The 21,513-nt window shown below is 33.1% G+C and overlaps 1 protein-coding gene across 1 annotated transcript in view; it reads left to right on the top strand.

The window, feature by feature from the left end:
• The window catches only part of LOC140449129 (venom carboxylesterase-6-like), a 61,987-nt gene that overhangs the window by 10,521 nt on the left and 29,953 nt on the right, over positions 1–21,513 (top strand). Inside the window, exons 3-5 of the mRNA XM_072542274.1 lie at positions 742–870; positions 8,737–9,067; positions 16,525–16,721. Of these exons, the coding sequence (XP_072398375.1) occupies positions 742–870; positions 8,737–9,067; positions 16,525–16,721 (657 nt within the window). The remainder of the gene's footprint in view (positions 1–741; positions 871–8,736; positions 9,068–16,524; positions 16,722–21,513) is intronic.

Below are 21,513 nucleotides of genomic sequence, written 5' to 3'. Positions count from 1 at the left end.
CTATCACTTTATTTTATTATTTTTGTTTTCCTGGTGTTGATCTGAAGTCCGAATTCTTTGCTTATCCGGCTTTGCCGTTCAGTAATGGTAATCATTTCGACTTAATTCGCTTCTTCTTAACGTACCCTATCAAGTCCCCTTGACGTTGGCGATTAACATGGCGAAACTGTCTCTGTCTTGAGTTATTCTAAAGAGTTGTTCAGCTTTCCTCATTCCTGTCCACTCCCTGATATTCTTCAACCAAGAGGCCTGCTTTCTACCAATTCCTCTGCGTCCTTCGATTTTACCCATCATAATAAGTTGAAGAATATTATATCGGTCTCTGCCGACATGCCGGACTGCCACATTTGTCAGCATAGCCGTCCATAGAATTTTTAGTATACGTCTGTGCAGCCACATTTCAAAGGCCTCCAGACGATTAATGGTGGATATTTTTAATGTCCATGCTTCGACATCGTATAAGAGGACTGACCAAATGTAGCATTTAACCATGCGCTTTCGAAGTTGAAGTTGCAAGTTATCATTACAGAAGAATGACTTTATTTTTAAAAATGTCGTGCTGGCTATCTCGATTCTACGTTTTATCTCTTGATTTGGATCTAGTTGTTCAGTAATATGGCAACCAAGATAATTAAAACATCATTCGCTACTAGTATAAATGTATCATCTGCGTATCGCAGGCTGCTGATTTTTCTGCTTCCCACACTAACACAAACTAATTATTTATTTTTCTATTTTTAGCCACCAGTTCCAAAAGCAGTTTGGAGTGATACTTTAAATTGTACTTACGATAGATCTTCCTGCGTCCAAGGTACTACTGAAGTTACTGGTTCAGAAGATTGTTTATATTTATCTGTGTTTTCTCCAAATGTAAGTATTGATTGCAACTCGATTTATCCAGCGAAGACTGTACTAACTCATTTTTTTAAGTTTTCGAATAAAGCAAGATAAAGTTTTGATTAATGCAAAAAATCGGGGGTTCTTATTTACTAAATTGTTTTTATATTTATCCATTGTTTTTACTGTATTGCTCCATTTGTGCTTTTAAATATGTCAATTTTGTTTGTTTATCTGATTTCTGAATGAGTAGTAAAATATTCGCTGGAAAAAAATCGGGAATATAAATAATACATACCATCGTTCTGTGAAACTGTATTTATAATTAAAATCAACATAAAAGTTAAATTACATAATATTATAAACAAACATTATAAGTCTTCGTCGTCATATACAGTGATGAGTGTCTTACCATCCGGCAAAATAGCGGAAAGGATAGAAGACAGATTAAGTTGTGAGATAGTACGAGATAAAGCTAGTTCTTGACGTGGCTGTTTCACTTCAGTCATAATTATACGGATGACCTCAAAAATATTTTATTTTAATAATTTCTGATGTTAGAATAAATGATTGAATAAATTAAGATATATTATAGTAAAAAACATTATTTATTAGCGATTTTAAATTATAAATCTTTAAGTTTATTTAATAATAAAAATAACTTAACTGAAATATTTGATTAAACTAAAGGTAGGTATGTTCAATCCGAAAACAATTATTGTATGTGCAATTGGTGTAATAGTTAGAGACGTGGTCTAGTGACAAGAAGATTGAGGTTCAATTCACACCAAGAATAAAATTTTTGTTTTACTTAATCAAAAAATAATAGAAAATATGATACATATTAGGTAGAAAGTTTTCGAAAAACTCATTATTTACAATTTATTCTTATTCCAATGTTAAAAAATAAAAATACAAAATAATTCAAATTCAATTTCAGTTTTACAGTCTTCAGTTGTGATTGCCAAATAATCCGGTTAAGACTGTTTAATGCCAAATCCATCACTAAATTCTCAGTGTTAATATCAATTCCTCTGTACAGGTAATGATTTTCAAAAACAATTAACAACATTGTAATGGATGCGCGGGAACAGCTGCCTGCTTTACAGCTAACCAAATCATCAAATTATCAAATAATAACATACCGAGAAGTGTTTTGAAACTTTTTATTGAAAAAACAATTCGTGAAAATGGTTTTAACGGTCGAGGAAAAAGTGCAAATTGTTGTCTGGCATGTGAATGGATTATCAGAGAACATAATTAGACAACAATTTGTAAATATGTTTTCAAATAGGCCAACTCCAGCACGATCAACAATTCAGTCTATAATACGTAATTTTTTTACTTATGGATCCGTGTTCGCTCCAAGAGGAGTTCGTAGACGAAGGGAGGTAAATCCAGATTTGGAACTAAGGGACACTTTGATTTGTGCAAGTATTGAGTAAAATCCTACCCAATCAACATCTCGTCTCGGAGAACAATATGGAATTTCAAGATTTAGAGTAGGTAAAATTTTGAAAAGACATGGATACAATCCTCAGGGAACAATTCCCTGGGGATCAATATAGACGTTGAAAATTTTGTCAAACTGCAATGGAAATGTCACATCAAGATGAACATTTTTTAGAGAACGTTTTGTTCACCGTTGAATGTACATTTTCATTGCAGGGCCGTCACAATTTAATGAATGCTCGGTATTGGTCTCGAGGAAATCCTCGTCAGATTTATTTCGCTCGTACCCAGCGTCCTCGAAAAGTAAATCTTTGGGGAGGCATAATAGGGAATCATGTCATTGGTCCATTTTTTATAGACGGTATGTTGACTGGGCGGAAATACTTGGAACTTCTGCAAAATCAAATTGTCCCAGCCCTTCGTAATTTACCAATACCTTTCGATTCCATATGGTTTCAACACGATGGTTGTCCCGCACATAATTCTCGCATCGTCATTGAATATCTCAGTGCGACTTTTCCTAATCGATTGATTAGTGGCCACGGAGATATTTTTTGGCCTGCAAGATCACCTGATCTTGCACCTTGTGATTTTTTTATGTGGGGATATATCAAGTCCAAGCTATATGGAATTGAAGACGATAGGCCTAATTCTGTCCAAGAATTAAGAGAAAAGATCTCTGATTCAATGAGAGGTATTAGTCCAGAAACATTAACTAATGTTAGAGGAAACTTTTATAATAGAGTGGGTTATTGTTCTGCTGCTAATGGAGGCTTATTCGAACATTTATTGTAAATACATTTCATTAGAATAATTTTTTTTATTTTTATAAAATTTCTACCTATTTAAATATTTTTGGAAGTACATTTATTTAGAACGTTCTTTTATGTTTGAAGAATTTTTACTTTATTTTCGAAAGTACGACATTGTTTTTTCAATAAGATTTTCATATTTTACTATAAACACTTCTAATAAAGACTGAAATAAATGTTTAGTGATTTAAAGCAAAACGATATAATATCTGCATAATTTCCAATTTTTAAAAAAGTAAAACCTTCATGTGGGATTTGAACCCTGAGCGCCTGCATGAGAACATCGTGACTTGAACTCTGATCCATCAAACTTTTATATTTCTTTAGTGACAGTTTGGGTTATTGTTCTGCTGCTAATGAAGGCGTATTTGAACATATTGTAAATACGTTTATTTACAATATTTTTTTTTTATTTTTGTAAAATTTTTACTTATTTAAACATTCTTTAAACGTTCTTTTAATTTTCAAGAATGTTTACTTTATTTTCGAAAGTACGACAATACTTTAACTTTAAACACTTCTAATACTAGTAAGGACTGACATAAATGTTTAGCGATTCAAAGCAAAACGATCTCTGCATAATTTCAAATTATTAAAAAAAAAAAAGAAAGAAAACCACATGTGGGTTTTGAACTCTAATCGTCTGCGACGTCTGTGTCGAAGTGTCGAATTCTTACCACTAATCCACGAAGGATTGTGATTATTCCGTGACAAGAGTGTATGCAACTCCTCAAATTATAGTAGAAATTATTCTTGGTTAATAATTTAAAACTTTAGATTAAATAATTACTATTAATTAAATTATTTTATTCACATTTTTGCTTTATTGTGGTCAATCAGTTTTTACTTTATGCGAAATTAAAAAATGGAAATACGTCACACATACGTTACACATAATAATTATGACCGAGGTGATTTAGCTCGAAGCTAACGTGTAAAGGTGTGAGACTATCGATAGTGGTAATGTAAATTATAGGTTTCTACCGATTATTTCCCACCTCTACGAGTTTAATTTTTTTTTATTTCACAAGGTAACTGTGTTTTCTATCTCTTACGTTAAAAAGCCGGGTGGTGAGACACTCATCACTGTATATTTCATATTTTTATAATGTATCAGAATATCAGAATGTAGAGTTCTATAGAAGCCAAAGTACATAGTAGGAATTTTCCAGTATATCGAAAAGCCATAATAACCTGGTTAACTTCTTATCTATTGGCAAAAGATTTGTGTATACTTTAGATGGACATTTGTCAATACGAGATAGACGTCCCCGTTTTGCTTTTATTCTATCACACCTGTTAGAATCGGAACTTGAATCATACTTAAAAAAATATTTGGTGTGTTATGCGAAGTACTGATTTCCTTTATTTGACTGTTTTTGATCATTTCTTTTCCATTGTCAGTTTTCCAATTTTTGTTGCCAATAAGGCTTTTGTGTCTTCATTTCTGTTACAATATATACTTTTTCGATATTTTTGGCCATTCTTATCAAAGCAATCCATTGTTCAGGAACATGCAAGACCGACTGACGTTTTTTCGCGTTTTCAATTACAGCATGCATGCTGTCTGCCTCATTTTGGATGTATTCTTTTTCTAAAATCTATGAGTAACACTAACTTGGAAATAGATAGCTGCATCAGCAAAAATGTAAAATATGGTTTGGTTTGTGTTTTGCCTACCACAGTTATCCGAATGGAATATAAGTGATTTAATTCCCTTCTTTTTTTTGGGTTTCTATAAACTTACGTTTGATTGGGGAGTCGCTATAACTTTTTGGAGATCAAAATATGCAACACAGATGGTCTTATCAGTCAAGGTGAGTTCTTTGTCACTGTTTTTTATTTTTCTAGCCACTATTTTATTGGCTAAGTGACGTTCATAGTTCTCCTGTCAGTCCCTCTTCCCAGTTTTATCAGCTAGTTTAAAGACTGAGCTAACATCGCACTAATCTTTTTTTTATCTAAAGAAACTGATATTAAATTCAATGTTAAAAATGTCTCTATACTGGTGATGCGTAGCAAGTTGTCCAATACTGTTTTCATCGCCATAAAATTCGGTATATATTTTTTGAATGCTTAAACCCTCCTCAAGATACGTTCGCTTAGAATCCTTCCGTATATAATGTGAAGGTACTGACGGAAATAATTTTATGTGATTTCTCATAGTTTCTGCAATATTTGGAGTTAAGTCTATGTGGTCGTACTTGTTTTTCACGATTATCTGATTGTAAAACTAGTTTCCTTTCTTTTAGCTAATGCTGTATTTACCCAAGTTTGTGAAATACCAAGAGTTTTTAAAAACATATTTTTACAAATTTGGTTTTGTTCACCGTCAAGCTGAAAATGATATTGTCGGGAAAAATTTTTACGACAGTGTCCACCAGCAGAAACAGTACTTTGTTTTTTCTTTATCTGTTTCACATGCTGCACAATAAAGTCCCATTGCCTTGTATGATCTTGCAAGTTCCAAAAGTCTTTAGATATCCACTGTCTCATTTCTTTATTTATTTTTGTGGTATACTTAAACCTGCATGTTTGTTGGCAAGGTTCGCCTATTGTTCTTTCCTTAACTAGTTTTCCCCCCACCAACCCACGATTTAGACCAGTTTTAGATTTTACATATTCTTCTTCTTTTCTTTCTTGTTTTCTACCCACTTTAACTCTAGTAATACTTTTCTTGTTCTTCTTACTTTTACTTCCTCCTCATTTTCCTTCAGCTTATCATATGGAATTTTCTTATTATCATCTTTTAAAGGTAAATAATCTATGTCACTATCTGAGCTTGCATGAAAAGGGTCCTCAGTATGAACTTCAAAATTTTCGTTAACTGTATTCATTCGTTCGTTTTCTGAAAACGAAAGACGATGTATCTTACATTATGAAACTTTACTTATTTATATTAAAACAAACCTATAGACGCTTCGATATAAGCATTAAGCAACTATAACTTCTCTGGTCGTATTTAGGTCCGGGTTATCACTAATTGTTTTTAAAATGACATACAAACAAAATTAATTCATGTTTCTATACATATTCAAAATATACTAACCTCTTGAACAATGCCCTTGTTGAGAATCTGTTTCTTGCTTGTTAGCTGTCCCTAATAAAACTATGAATTGTCCTCGAGTACATCCTGGATACTTATTTAAATTTATACAAATCCATCATCTATTCACACGTATTATTTCTGATAGCTGTACAACTTTTATACATAAACACTGTTGTTAATGTACGCGTACTTTACTTAACCTCAAAATGCTAAAACTGTATTAACTCACGAGACAACGACGTTTCCATTCGGAATGCCGAGGAAGACTTTACTAACTTAAGATAGGATAGTTTTCGTTGGAAAATGTAAAGATATACAAGTTAGTACAATATCGAAGCGCAAAATTGGTTGCCTAAACATGGCGATATTAACTTAGAACTTTGTTCGTTGGAAGATATCGCGGTAATCTAATTCTTCAGGTGTGTAACTCAAAAACGCCAAAAATTGAGATAGTAGTCTTCGCTCGACTAGTCGAACTAGTCTACTAAGTTATTGAGAAAAATTATAAGTAGAGTGCTTAAAAAGTTGTAATAGTTACTACAGTACTATTTTTACTGAAAAATGAAGTAACGATGTAATGACTAATATACAGTATGATGCAAATGTATGGAATAAATTCATTATTTCAGGAACAGACGACTTTTAAAAAAAATCTTAAAACACGTCAATTTTAATTTTTGAATGACCATCAACTATTATATATGTGTTGGCTATTACATCATCAGTGTTGGCGTAATCGACGATTTTTTTAAATACAAACCGAGGTCACGCGACAGCTCATTTGAAAGGTCTCCTATTGTCTTTGCAACGATGTAATCACTTGAATATTTATTTCTACAGGGTTGACCAAAATTATGAACTTTGTTATTTAACATGGAATTACAATAAATATTCATTCACTGAACTAAAATATACTAAGAAACTCCACTGGGAATACAACAAAATAGTGTTTTTAGCTGGTTCCGAAAAAAAAAATAATACATTGATAACAAACAATGCTACATTATAATCTGAAATTAATTATTGTAGTAAGTATTTCAAGTTATTTTTCAAAAATATTTAAATTAATATTGTCATTGACTCGTCTTTATTTGCCAATGATCTGTCAGTCTGTAAAATAATAAAGGTCAAATTTTTACTCTTAAGCATTAATAACAGTATTTACAAAACTGAAACTAAGAGAAACAGAACGAATCCAGATTTTAATCATGATTGGTTATGGAGATAGAGTGAGGACTCAAGCAGAAATTCGTAATTTATTTAATGCTAAATACCCCAATCGCGAAATAAATACTCAGTCAATAGTAAGTAAAATTGAAAAAAAAAAAAAATAGAGAAATGGGCCGTATTAAACACCCAGAAGTGGTAGAAAATCAATATCCGTAGCCAAGAAACTGGACGTTGTACTGGCTTTTCAAGAAAATCCCCATACCAGTTCTAGTCAGGTCGCACTATATAATAATATCCACCAATCAACTATTGTAAGAGTGCTAAAATAGGAGAAGTGGCATCCATACAAAGTACATCTGGTCCAAAAGCTATTAGAAAATTACTTTAATAGAAGAATCGAGTTCTGCAAAACCGTTATGGGAAAATATAACAGAGATAAGGGCTTCATACAAAAGGTACTTTTTTCTGATGAAGCGTCTTTTATGCTGAACGTTCACGTAAATCGCCAGACATATCGATACTGGGCAAATGAAAATCCACATTGGATGGAAAAGTATAGGACACAATATTCCGAGAAGGTAAATGTTTAGGCCGGCATTATAAACAATCAAATTGTAGGGTCATATTTTTTTGAGGAAAACTTAACTGCTTCTCGTTATCTAGAATTTCTTCAGGATTATTTGTTGAAACAGCTGAATCAGCTATTTCCAAATAGAAATGATTTGTGGTACCAACATGATGGGGCTCCCCCACACTAGGACGTTGAGGTACGAAATTACCTTAATAACAATTTCCCAGGTAGGTGGATAGGTATAAGGGGGCCTATCGAATAACCACCAAGGTCTCCAGATTTAACTCCTTTTTTTGGTGGGGACATTTAAAGAGCAGAGTGTATCAAAATCGACAGAATAATGTAGAAGAGTTGAAAGAGCGCATCAGAACAGAAATTGCACAAATAACACCTGAAGTCATCTAAAACGTTAGGAAAGAATTTATTGCCCACCTTACACATTGTATTATTACTGAAGATCGTCAATTTGAACATTTGTTGTAATTTAATTATATTTAAGTAAACATTTATTGTAAGTTAATTGTATTAATAAACCAACAGTTTTGGTTAACCCTGTAGAAATAAATATTCAAATGATTATATCGTTGGAAAGGCAATGAGCTGTCGCGTGACCTCGGTTTGTATTTAAAAAAATCGTCGATTACGTCATTACGCCGACACTGATGACGTAATGTCCAACACACTATATCAGTTGATGGTCATTCAATAATTAAAAGTGACGTGTTTTAAGACTTTTTTTAAAAAGTAGTCTGTTTTTGAAATAATGAATTTATTCCATACATTTGCATCATACTGTATATGGTTTACAATTTAAACGACTAATATTAAACATTACTTTTTTTTAGTTAACAGGCAATGCTTCAGTTCTTTTTTGGATCCACGGTGGAGAATTTATTGCTGGAAGTATCTCTTTTGATTTGCGTAAACCAGATCATTTTATTAATCAAAATGTAGTTCTAGTAACACCACAATTCAGATTAGGAATTTTTGGCTTTATGAGCACTGGGGATCTAGTCTGCCCAGGAAATCTTGGACTAAAGGATCAACTGATGGCACTAGATTGGACCAGACGAAATATTCAACATTTCGGAGGTAATCCAAATGACATTACAATAGGTGGCCTTAGTTCTGGTGCTGCATCCGTTGGTTATCATCTACTTTCTCCAAAATCAAAAGGTAAGTTTGTTATCATGTATAATGCAGGGTCCGCAACACAAGACATAAGCCTTAATCCTATAATTATTCTGTCCTTGCTTACTTTATAACCAGGAGCTTTTTTCTCGACGAGATGCGAGGGATTTGCTTGGGAGCGCATGCCAATTTATACCTGTTTCGTCTGCGTCATAAACGTCATCCCTTGAATAATTTTGAGATATTACGAGCTAGCTGAATTTTATTTTAAATGCTTTTGCTGCAACAGTGTCACCCGACAGAATTTCTCCTTCAATTTGAAGTTCTCTAATGCCGTGCCGCATTTTAAAAATTTTTAACCATCCGGTACTTGCTTTGAAGTCAGTGGGACCGTTCAGCTTTTTATTTAATTACATAGCTTTTTCACAGAGAAGTGGGCCAGATATTGGTTCGCCCAAACTACGCCTCTGAGTAAACCATAAATAAACAGAATCTTCCAACTTTGTGTTTTGTGAAGTTTTTAGCGTTTTCCTACATTTTGGACCATCATTCGAATCGAGTTTTGTCGTATAATGTAGTATACATTCCCGTTTGTTTTTAATATCGGTAATTGTCTCCTTCCCTACTCCATAAAACCTGGCCAGGTTTGCTCCAGATTCTACCTTTTGGAGTCGATTTAAAATCTCATGTTTTTTTTAATCGTTAGGGTTGTATGTTTTCTTTTCCTGCTCACTGAATTAGCCAATATGTATGTAGTACTTTTGCAATAACAAATCACATACACACTCTCACACACAACAAATGAAGCTTTTACAAATTTAACACACGTGAACTTCTCTAAGCAGGAATCACCAACGCACTCACAATACAGCGAACAACGAGCGACTAACACAACACATAACACATGTTTATTGCGATATTGCGGTCTCCGACGGAGTGCGAGGCATTACGCGCGGTTGCCAACTTTCAATATCGCAACGAGGTGCGTTTGCACTCAAGAATTTATTTGATTTAATTTCGATCCGCGATCACATTTTTTAATTTTATAATTTTTTGGACGTCTCTCCGTCCAGTTTCTAACTGCCAGCCAATTGGAACTCTTTTTAATTACGCTTTTGATTCGATAATGGACCTTAAGAGGGCTTTCAAATTTGTGGGAATTTATTTAATTACAACGCAAATAGGCTCTACGCAGTTATTATTTTCTTTAGATGCCTCGCATAAGGGATGCAAGGGATAGTGATGCGAAACGTATAGCCTCCCCTATTCAAATGTCAACCTCACCTGCCCGCGTGATGATCTTGATTATGGTCACCTGGTGCATCCTGCTATAAGACAAATGAGACGTCCGAGTGATTGCCGGTATAAGCAATCCCCCACTTACTGATCAACGGCTTAGGGCGGATGAGTTGGTGAGTGGTACGGCATTCTTTTGTCCTGGGGTTGAGAAATCGGCCCCGAAGGCGGATGAATCAACAAATAATGGTCAACGGCATAAGAATGTAGAAGGCAAAGGGGAACCACTGCATTAACGGCTCATAGAGCACCCCCAGAAAAATCACCATAGAATTTACACTGCAATTGCAAACCGTTACTAATCATGGAAAGCGGAGGCCAAGATTCGGCAGGAGAGGAGAAACATATTTATACCACGGGGCCTCTCAGGTCGTAAAAATGCGAAAACCTCGTGAAGAAATCCTAAAAATAAAGAAATCTAATTTTAGAATGTGCACATGGAATGTTAGAAGTCTATTTGCGGCTGGGAAACTTGACAACGCAATTCAAGAAATGAAAAGAATGAAAATAGACCTACTGGGAATCAGCGAAATGAGATGACCAGAGTCAGGATTATGTAAAAAGGACGAAAGTGTATTATATTATTCCGGTAACAGCACGGAAGACCCGCATTACAAAAATGGTTTAGGTATATTAGTAACATCAAAACTGAGTAAATATGTGACCAATATCGTACCAGTCTCGGATAGAATAATATTACTCCAAATAAATACTCAACCATTTAAAACTAACATACTTCAAATCTATGCCCCGACTGTAGATAGAAAATATGACGATGAAGTCGAGAAGTTATATGATCAGATCCAAGACATCTTACAGAAACTTTTTACGAAATTTTATATATTATAGGCGACTTCAATGCAAAAATTAGGGAAGGTCGACGAGGTCAGACAATAGGTCCTTATGGTCTAGGGCAACCTAACGATCGAGGACAGAGATTGTATCAATTTTGTAAAGAAAACGATATGATCATTGCAAACACCTGGTATAAACTACCCCAGCGACAACTATACACTTGGAAAGCCCCATTTGATGATGACAATAACCCTGAGTCCTCAAGAAATCAAATAGACTATATACTTGTAAATGAGCGTTTTCGAAATGTACTTAACTTTGACGATATAAACATAAAACATAACATAAAAAAAGAATTTAACAATATAATAAAAACATAGGAGAACAACTAGAAGATCCAGAAGAACTATGGAGTGAATTTAAAAAACAAGTTAATGAAATCTCCACAAACAATGATTATAGAAAAAACGTAATCAAGAAAAATAAATGGATCACTGACTACATCTTGAAATTAATGGAACAACGACGACTGATAAAATCTAATAAAACAGAATATAGACACCTGCAGAGAAGAATAAAAAAGGAGATCAAATTAGCCAAAGAAAAATGGATGAGGAAAAGGTGCGACGAAATGGAGGATGTAATGTCTAAACACGACTTATTTAATATGCACAAAAAAATAAAAGAAATGAGCAACATATTTAAAAAACGAGTTCCCTCTGTACTCGTTGACAATAATAACAAAATTATTGTAAATGCGAAACACGTAATTTGTAAACACGAAATAAGAAAAGAATGACAGCTGTATAATATATCAGAGTTGTTTGAAGATGACAGGAAAAATATTGCCGAATTCTACCAAAACTGTACTGACGGCCCAGAAATTATAAAATGCGAGGTAGAACACGCTATAAATAATGCTAAAATTAGAAAAGCTTGTGGTCCATATGATACACCAATTGAGTTGCTGAAACTAATAGAGGATGATAACATAAAAGTAGTAGTAAGACTTTTTAATTCAATATATAACACCGGAGTGATTCCCACAGATTGGCCCAAATCCATCTTTGTCGCAATACCTAAAAAACACAATGCGAGAAAATGCTCAGAATATCGATTAATTAGCCTAATGAGCCACACTCTTAAAATTTTCCTAAGAATACTTCACAACAGAATTAGACGCAAATTCGAAGAAGATCTCGAAGATACCAATTTGGTTTTAGAAATGCTATGAGAACCAGTGAGACACTCTTTGCGCTTAACATCCTATTAAAAAAATGCCGTGACCAAAGAAAAGATGTATTTGCATGTTTCGTGGACTTTGAAAAGGCATTCGATAAAGTACAGCATGTAAAATTAATGCAAATACTGAAAAATATCGGAATAGATGACAAGGATATTCGTGTCATTAAAAATGTGTACTGGAATCAAACTGTTATCGTAAAAATTGGAGATAACTACACCGATGAAATCTCCATACAACGAGGAGTCAGACAAGGTTGCATTTTGTCGCCAACATTGTTCAATGTTTACTCGGACCATTTATTTAAAAAGGCACTTGAGAGACAACCATATGGAATAAAAATCAACAGGGAACTACTTAATGTGATTAGATATGCAGACGATACAGTAATTCTGACAGATAATATTGAAGGTCTCCAAATTCTGCTTGATCGTATTCAAGAGGTAGGGGAGGAAATGGGCATTAAAATAAAGTCAAACAAAACCAAATTTTTAGTGTTTAGTCGTGACCCACATCCCGATGTAAAGCTACAATTAAACGAAGTCCTAGTTGAGAAAGTTATCAAAATGACATATTTGAGAACTGTGATAACGGACCAACTAGATCCAGACATAGTAATAAAACGTAGAATAGCAATGACTAAAACTACTTTTATGAAAATGAAGTAATTTCTTTGCAATAATCATCTCAGTTTAGATCTAAGACAAATAATGGTTAAGTGCTATGTTTAGTCCGTACTTTTGTATAGTACAGAAGTGTGGACGCTAAAAGTATCGATCATAAACAAAATTGAAGCATTGGAAATGTGGGTTCATAGACGAATGCTAAAAATACCTTGGAAAGCAAGGACAACTAACAAAGAAGTACTAAGGACCGTCAACAAAGATAGAGAACTGCTAAAGACTGTTAAACATCGAAAAATGTCTTATCTAGGACATATAGTAAGGGGAAGTCGACAGAAAATATTACAACTCATCCTTAAAGGCAAAATAGAGGGCCGTAGAGGTGTGAGAAGAAAACAAGTTTCTTGGTTAGAAAACATTAGTGAATGGACATAGATATCAAATGCAGAACAATTACTCCATATTGAAGAAGATCGAGAAGCCTTCGCAATGGTGATCGCCAACGTCGGATAATTCTGATATGGCACGCGAAGAAGAAGAAGTCTCTCATAAACCATTGGTTAAAAAAACTTCAGATTATTATTATGTATTAGTCAGAGGCGTATCAAATAAATTTTTATACATTAAATATTCGATAGTTATAAGGAACTTTTTATGCTACAACACTATAGTATCGATGAAAACACATTCAGTTTTAACCTATTTTTTGTAAAACATTTCCGCTTTTACTATAAAACTTTTTTAAATGGGCCGTTTTCTTTAAAATGTCACAAATTTGAGTTTTTCATATTTGAAACTTTACAAAAATTTCTGAAACATAATTTCATTTCAAGTGCGATAAAAGAGTTATTAGTAAAACATTTTTATATTTATACGGTCACAGCGGAAGAGTCCTTTTCTATAACTAACTAGGGGGTTGTTGTAACTAATTTGTTATTTTTATTTTTGAAATGTTTCATAATTTTTTTTTACAGGAAACCTAAAAAAGATCTTACTAACGAATGCGATAAAGCATGTAAAACGTTTAACACGTTAAGCTCCAAAGCATGAACGCGCTTCTTTTGTCTCGGATCAAAGGATTTTTTTTACTTCTGACATCAAAATTATATTAGTTTTTATGTGTACATGAAAATTTGACATTCTGACAATTTAAACAAGGAAAAACATTATGGTCACTTTTGGTGCACACGATCTGTGGATAAAACTCTTTGTTCTTGGTTTTAGTCCAGACCATGTGCACCAGGTTGTCCCACACAGTTTTTAATGCATGAACAAAATATATTGCAACAAATATACATATTATGATATTCTATTACATTAACTTCTTAACAGTACTTCCATGGATATCAAAAAAACACTTAATGCACATAAAAGTAGTTGAGGGGCAGCCTGGACATCATGTATGTACTTTTTAGCATGTTTCATTGAGGATTGCCTTCTATCGCGTTCTGAAAAAGATTTATACCAAAGTGTGTATGTTCCTCTATTCTCTGTTTCTATAATGCAATATCGCACTGGACGGATTGTTCTTGTTGTGGTTCGGGAGCACCCCTAGTGTGTAGCAATGATAAAACTATTTTTTCTCGTAAAGAAGTAATAGGTATTATGTTACCCGTAACATATTTGTAAAGCACATGCGCATTGACAACTGCCGTATTAGTCAAAAGTTCGATAGCGACTTTCCGGTACCACTTAATAATTCTACGAATGGGAGAACTGGATGCCGCTTTTTGGTCCGAGACATCAATAAAGACTTTTGTTGCATTGTATTCGACAACAGTCGATGGCTTAGTAACAGGTCTGCGTTTAGTCGCTACTTCAATCATTGAAGGAGCATCCTTAGTGGTTATAAAGAGAACGTCTCTCTTATCTTTCCACTTGCTGACAATAACTTTTGTGTTGCTCTGTAAAGATTTAATTTCTCCTCGTTTGAGCTTGACATTTACGACAGCTTTTGGATTGGGTTTCCTGTTGGCGCGTAATGTACGAACTAAGTGTGTGCTTTATCTGTTTAACTCGTGTGCTAGTTCAACGCTTGTATAGAAACTATCCGTGAATAATATTCTTCTGGTACATAAAAGAGGTTGCATGAGTTCCATAACTACCCTAGAAGCTAAGGATTTCTCTGATAGCCCTCATATTTAAGCCCTTTTCTAGGTATATATTAAAGAAGGCTTAACCTTCCACGAAAAAGCTCCATTGTCTCATCAATACACAGAGAATTGTTAGGCGTACAAATTTTCTGAAATTTACTATTCAATACTGTTATAAGAGGTAAGATTTTGTACAGTCAGTTATTTAGTGGAATATTTTCATTATCGGAAATGTGAAAACAACGTAAAAGGACATCGAATCGGTTAATCTCATCCATATTATAGCTGTTAAAAAACGAAGTAATTTATCTCTATCTGTGTCTTGCCATTTGCACAAAAGCGAATAATTTTTAATGGTTTCATTTAAAATCCCCTTAACTACTTTGTCTTGAGCATATCTATTTGTTTCTGTTACCAATAAATCATGAATTTCATTACCAACAAATATTAAGTAAAAATTAATCGGTTGATGACCACGTAGCTGCTCTTCGTCAATGTTGAATACTGGACTATCAGTGAATTTAAATTGATGTAGTTCTTCTGGGCCATCTATTTCTTTCCACATTATTTTTTCTGCTCTTAAATTAACATCGTCTATATTGACGATTCCTTCAGTTTCTCTGAGTCCTAAATAATTAACAAATTAATACAAAATAAAATAATGGCAAATCAGACACCTTACCAATTACTAAACCCTCGACTAAATTAGAAGGACCTGCTTCGTTATACAACTTTTGTTTTTTTCTTGGTCTACTAACATCGTCACCCCTTTCTATAAAGTAAGAAAACAATTAAGACACCAATCTGTACTGTGAGCGAAATTAGTTACCTATTACCACTTTATCAATAGAACTACTGGGTCCAGTTTCTTTGTCACTACTCAATTAAAGTTGATCACTTGTCATTCTCTCGATAAGCAGGATCAGCATCATAATCTGATATATTAACTGAAATCAGATTCTTCTAGTATTCGACAAAATTCATCTTCTGATAATCATTTTTGTTCATTATACGAAGATATGAATACTTTTCTACTACAGAAAATGAATAAAATTGTAGCACACGATGATACCACAGTGAAATACAAATGTCAACTAAAAACCTAACCTACAAAAACTGGAGGCAGGTTTTACCGGACCAAGACAGATTTCCGTTTTCTATAGATCAGATCTTTTAAATTTATCATATACCAACACAAAAACTGTGTCTCTCACGTGGCCACAGTCTCTTAAACACGATAACATACTGAGGCCAAATTGGTACACATGGTCTGTGGTAAAAAACGTGCTGTGCACTAGTGTGGTGAACATGAGGCTTAACGTGTTAAAAAAGATACACCAACAAAAACTACTGCTGAATAGCAAAACAGCAATTTTGTTGATTAATATAAAGCTTCGCGCAGTATTTTTCTTTTAAATTTGCATGTAAATATTTTGATTTTATGTTTTTTAGATAAATTTCAAAAAGCAATCATGAACAGTGGCAATTCTGAATGTCTATGGTCATACAATAGAAATGCAGTGCAAATAGCGTTTAAAACTGGTGAAAGCTTTTTAATTTTTACTTCCAAATCTGAGGAACTCGTATCTGGTTTAAAGGATGTCGACTACAAAGATCTACAAAGGAATTCAATTGCCGTGGCATCGTCGGTAAGTATTTTTGATATATTTTTCTTTTAACATATTAGACTAGGGCGGATCTATTTTGAGGTAGATGTGAAAGCTAACATTCGGATTTTTGCAGAAAAAGTTGTGTGGTAACTTCAATAATAATTGACTTATCTTCCCTGTTAAATAGGTCGGGAATTTAGAAATTACTAAAAACATCGATTTTTTTCTACTTTCTTTCTCTATTGTCTTTTTGCCAAAAGTCAAAAAACGTTTTAAAAGTGAAGAGTGCAGCTTTCTTATGTAATTTTTGCATTTTGCCGTAATTGAAGTCAGTTTTTTAAAACGTGTTAAATAAATAAACGTTGCGCGTTATTTGCCATTTTTTTGAACTCTCATGAGATCAAAATTTTTATATAAAAATTTTTTTTATAAAAGGTACATTAATAAAAAAACCCTATCGGACTGCATCACAGAACGTTTTTGGAATAATTATCCTATCATCAGTGCTATCCTAAAATAAGTATAACCCCGTTCAAACGTTAAAGTTAAAATTGTGTTTATTGGTAAAAACCATTTAAATGTAGTTAGATTGACTTTTACATAATTACATCTTTGATATTTAAAAACTATGACGTTTAAGTTATAAAAGGAATTGATCACAAGGCAACGTAGAACAACGTAGGCAACGTTATTAAATATTTTTAATGACATTTAAAATGATACGTCACAAATTCCAGACAGCTGGAAGGAATATATTCTAATACCTATCAAAAAACCTGGGAAACCAAAAAATTCCAGTAGATCATACAGACCAACATCCTTAGCCTCTTGCTTCCTAAAGACGTTAGAAAGATTGATTAAAAACATAATTGAACATTGTTTAGAGCAAGAACATATTCTCCCAAAATCTCAGTATGAATTACGAAAATCAAAATCAACTCAAGATGCCATAACTGCCTTAGTCTCATCCATACTAATAAACTTTACTGATAATATGTATATTATGGCTGCTTTTCTTGATGTCTCCTCTGCATTCGATACCGTTAACTTGGACATTATGCATAAAAAGCTATTATACATCGGGTTCCCCATCACCATAGCTAGCTTTCTGAGGACACTGTACACTAATAGATCAACTTTTTTAAAAATCAACCATTCCATCTCTCCACCACATCACAAATATAGGACTTCCACAAGGTAGCATATTAAGCCCAATACTATTTATTTTATATAATATGGATTTAGAAAGTTGTATTAATAGCACAACAAAAATTATTCAATATGTTGATGATAAACCCACAAATCATTGGATATATGTAAAAATAATTTTGATCTCTCAATTAAAGCTTTTCTTAATCACTATGAAAATATTGGTTTAGAAATATCAGAATTTAAAACAGAAATTTGTATTTTCTCTATAAAACATCAAATTCCACAAGGTCATCTGGAAGTAGGTCAAATTCAATTCTCTATTAAACTTATTTAGACATAGAAAACTTCTATGGAGGGATCAAATCCATCAAGTCATAAAGAAGTCTGAAAATACAATGAATATTCTAAGAGCCTTTTGTAAAACTAACTGGGGCGCTGATCCAAATGTAGCACTTTTATTTTACCGTACTATGATACGTCCCATTTTCGATTACAGTTATCATTTGTATGGAACTGCCGCAAACACACATTTAAATAAATTAGAAATACAAAAAAATAAATGCCTTCAGCTTTGTCTTGAATATTTGAATTCTACACCCGTTAATATAATATAATGGGAGTTGAGGCGATAGAATCACCTCTGAAATTTCAACGGGAGTTTTTAAGTGATAAATTCATTACTAGAGCCATAGGGAAAAATACTATGTAAATGATATTCATATTTTATCAATTTTAGATCTAACTCATAAAGAAAAATGTTTTCTTCTGGTAAATAGTTACTTGAGGATATCTTAATACCGACGTACTTTCTATACGTATGAAAATCAAGTTTCACCTATGTATTCCCATGTATTAGAAGAGCTTTTCTCAAAACATATTAATACCTTTTTTATGGACAGTAATTTAGATCCAGTCGCTTTTCAATCATTTATACGACATAAATGGCCACATTATCAGTACGGATCTAAAGTACAAAACAAAGTAGGAAGTGCACTAATTAATATTCAAAGTGGATTTAAAAAATTATTGAAATTGCCAGCCGAATCATCGATATACACTGCTGAAATGACAGCGATTCTTCTTGCATTAAGGCATATACTTAGTAACGAACCCTACAGCTGCATAATATTTACAGACAGTAAGAGTGTCGTCGACAGACTAACAAACGTACATAGCTTCAAACAACTAAATCATATAGAACTAGAAATTATGACTATTTACAATAAAATTACAAATTTAGGTAAAAACATTATTATATCATGGATAAAGGAACACGCGGGCATTAAGGGCAATGAAATAGCAGATAGCCTAGCCAAATCTGCCCTAGAGATAGGCGGAGAAGCTCCCTTGAACTTACTCCCCTTTTTAGACAATGATATAATTAGTAAACGGCATCAAAAAGAAAAATGGCAAACATATTATCGAAACACGAGAACTGGAAATAATTACAAACAAATGCAGCCTGAAATACCCATAAAAAGATGGTTTCAGACTCTATCAAATCGCCATTTCATAAGGGTTATAAACAGATTAAGATCTAATCATGCTCTTACCCCCCTTCATATGTATAAGTTGGGTCTCACGGAGTCACCTAATTGCAAGTGTGGAAACGAAGGTAACCTTTTACATATTTTCCTTGAATGTTCCCACGAATCAGTAAACATAAACAAATTTTATGATAATCTTATTATATTAAAAATTCCACTTCCCGTCTACCTAAACAATTTGATTTTCTCTGGAGATTTCAATATATTAAAAACGATAAGATATACAGAAAAATTCCTCTGATTGTAAAAATTGTTTGTCTTTAAATTTGTCTGGATAATTGGCTCGGCCAAGGCCATCAAACTAAAATAAAATAAAACAGTAGCAACCATCAATATGTTGGAATTTAGAATATGATTTACCCTGAAAGTTTGTTAGAAAAAACTAAATTAAAAAAATGTAAATTAGGCGTCATTGTAAGGGGATTGAAGATTGATAAAAGTTATGAATGTGGGTAGGCAACCAACTATACAGATATCTCAATTTAATGGTGAAGAACTAAAGATTTTAAAAGGCCCCGTACCTGGAATATGGAAAGTAGATATGTGTAGGACGTTGGGTTATTTAAATTTATTATTACAGAGTGAAATGTTAATTGAATTATGTGAGTGTGTATTTGATATAGAAGGCGAACAGAATAATTGGTGAAATGTACTGGTATATTACTTAACTTATAACTTAAGTAGAAAAAGGTCCTACATGTAAAAAACAATATTGGAGAGTGAATTAAATACTAATGTATGTTAACAAAATATGGAAAACCAACAAAATTAATTAGTAAAAGGTGACTCTGTTTTGGATAAAGTTATAATTTGTAATATTTTATTGTTATTGTGAGATGAAAAATAACTGGATAAGAGATCTTCAGAGGTCCGAAACCGTAACCTAAAGAAAGTACGTGTAGATGAGGGAAATGAAGTATACTATAAAGGAAAATTGTGGGGAGGGATGATTTTAGTTAAAACAGTTCTGTAAAAAATGGAGTGGGCGTTACTGTTAATAATAAGAAAGATTCTGATGTGTGTCTTGGTTTAAGATTGATGATGGAATTATCTAAGTAAGTTAGTGAAGAGGATAGACATATGTATAAGTTCATACAAGGTTTATACAAGTGTGAATGTAGGTAGGCAACCGACTATACAGATATCTGATTGAATGGTGGGGAACTAAGGATTTTTATAAAAGGCAGTATATTTTTCCAACATTTGGTAGGTAGATTGAGATACACTTTGTACAGTAAACTCTATTTTAACGGACACCTATCTTCGCCGTACAACTCGTCTATAAGGACGATTTTTAAACCAAACATCATTCTGAGACATTTGAAAGAATACCCTTTAACTCCTTTCAACGGGCACTTTTAACAACGGACAGTAAATGATATCATTTTTTTTTGCAAATATTTCCTTAACCCTGCAGTTTAAATAATCATCAATCATATCAATTACCGAAATAATTGTTTTCTCATTGAGATACTAATAACTGCTTGATAAAAAAGATACAAATATAAAATATATGATATAACTGTTTACGTTATCACCACTAAGTAATAAAAATCTGTTGTAAGTTTGATGTTTCTACTTCACATTTAACTGTTTGGCAAATCCAGCAAAATAATAAATTTTGTCTGATGAAGCATATTCAAAAACTCAACTAGAGTGGAACAGAAGTTAAGAGTAGACATCGTTGTAGATTTGTCGTAGACAAATTTTATATCTATCTCAACATCTACCTATATAATAAAAGTAACTGAAATAATTTTAGTTCTGAACGTTTAGCTACGTGGCGTCCACCAAAAGGAAGTTTTTAAGTTTGAAAGAAAAAGTCGATTTGATTCATTATGCGAAGACGCATAAGTTAAGTATAGACAGTTAGAAGGAAAATTTGGAATTGGTAAAACTCAAGCCAGTGAAATTTTGAAGTACGAGAGTGATTTAATTAATCAGTTTTCTGAGGGCGCAAACCTGGAAGCGAAAACAAAATTTTTGAAAACCGATGATGTTTCATTAGACCAAATTGTTTTTGATTGGTTCTGAAAGTGCGGTCTAAAAATATTCGTGTTTGTAGTAAAATTATTCAAGAAAATGCATTGGAAAAGTTGCAAGGGAACTAAGTGTTGAAATGAAAGCTTCTG

The sequence above is a fragment of the Diabrotica undecimpunctata genome, chromosome 8 (assembly GCF_040954645.1).
Source record: "Diabrotica undecimpunctata isolate CICGRU chromosome 8, icDiaUnde3, whole genome shotgun sequence".
NCBI lineage: Eukaryota > Metazoa > Arthropoda > Insecta > Coleoptera > Chrysomelidae > Diabrotica > Diabrotica undecimpunctata.
The sequence above is the reverse complement of the archived record's forward strand: the minus strand, read 5'-3'. Positions and strand labels throughout refer to the sequence as shown.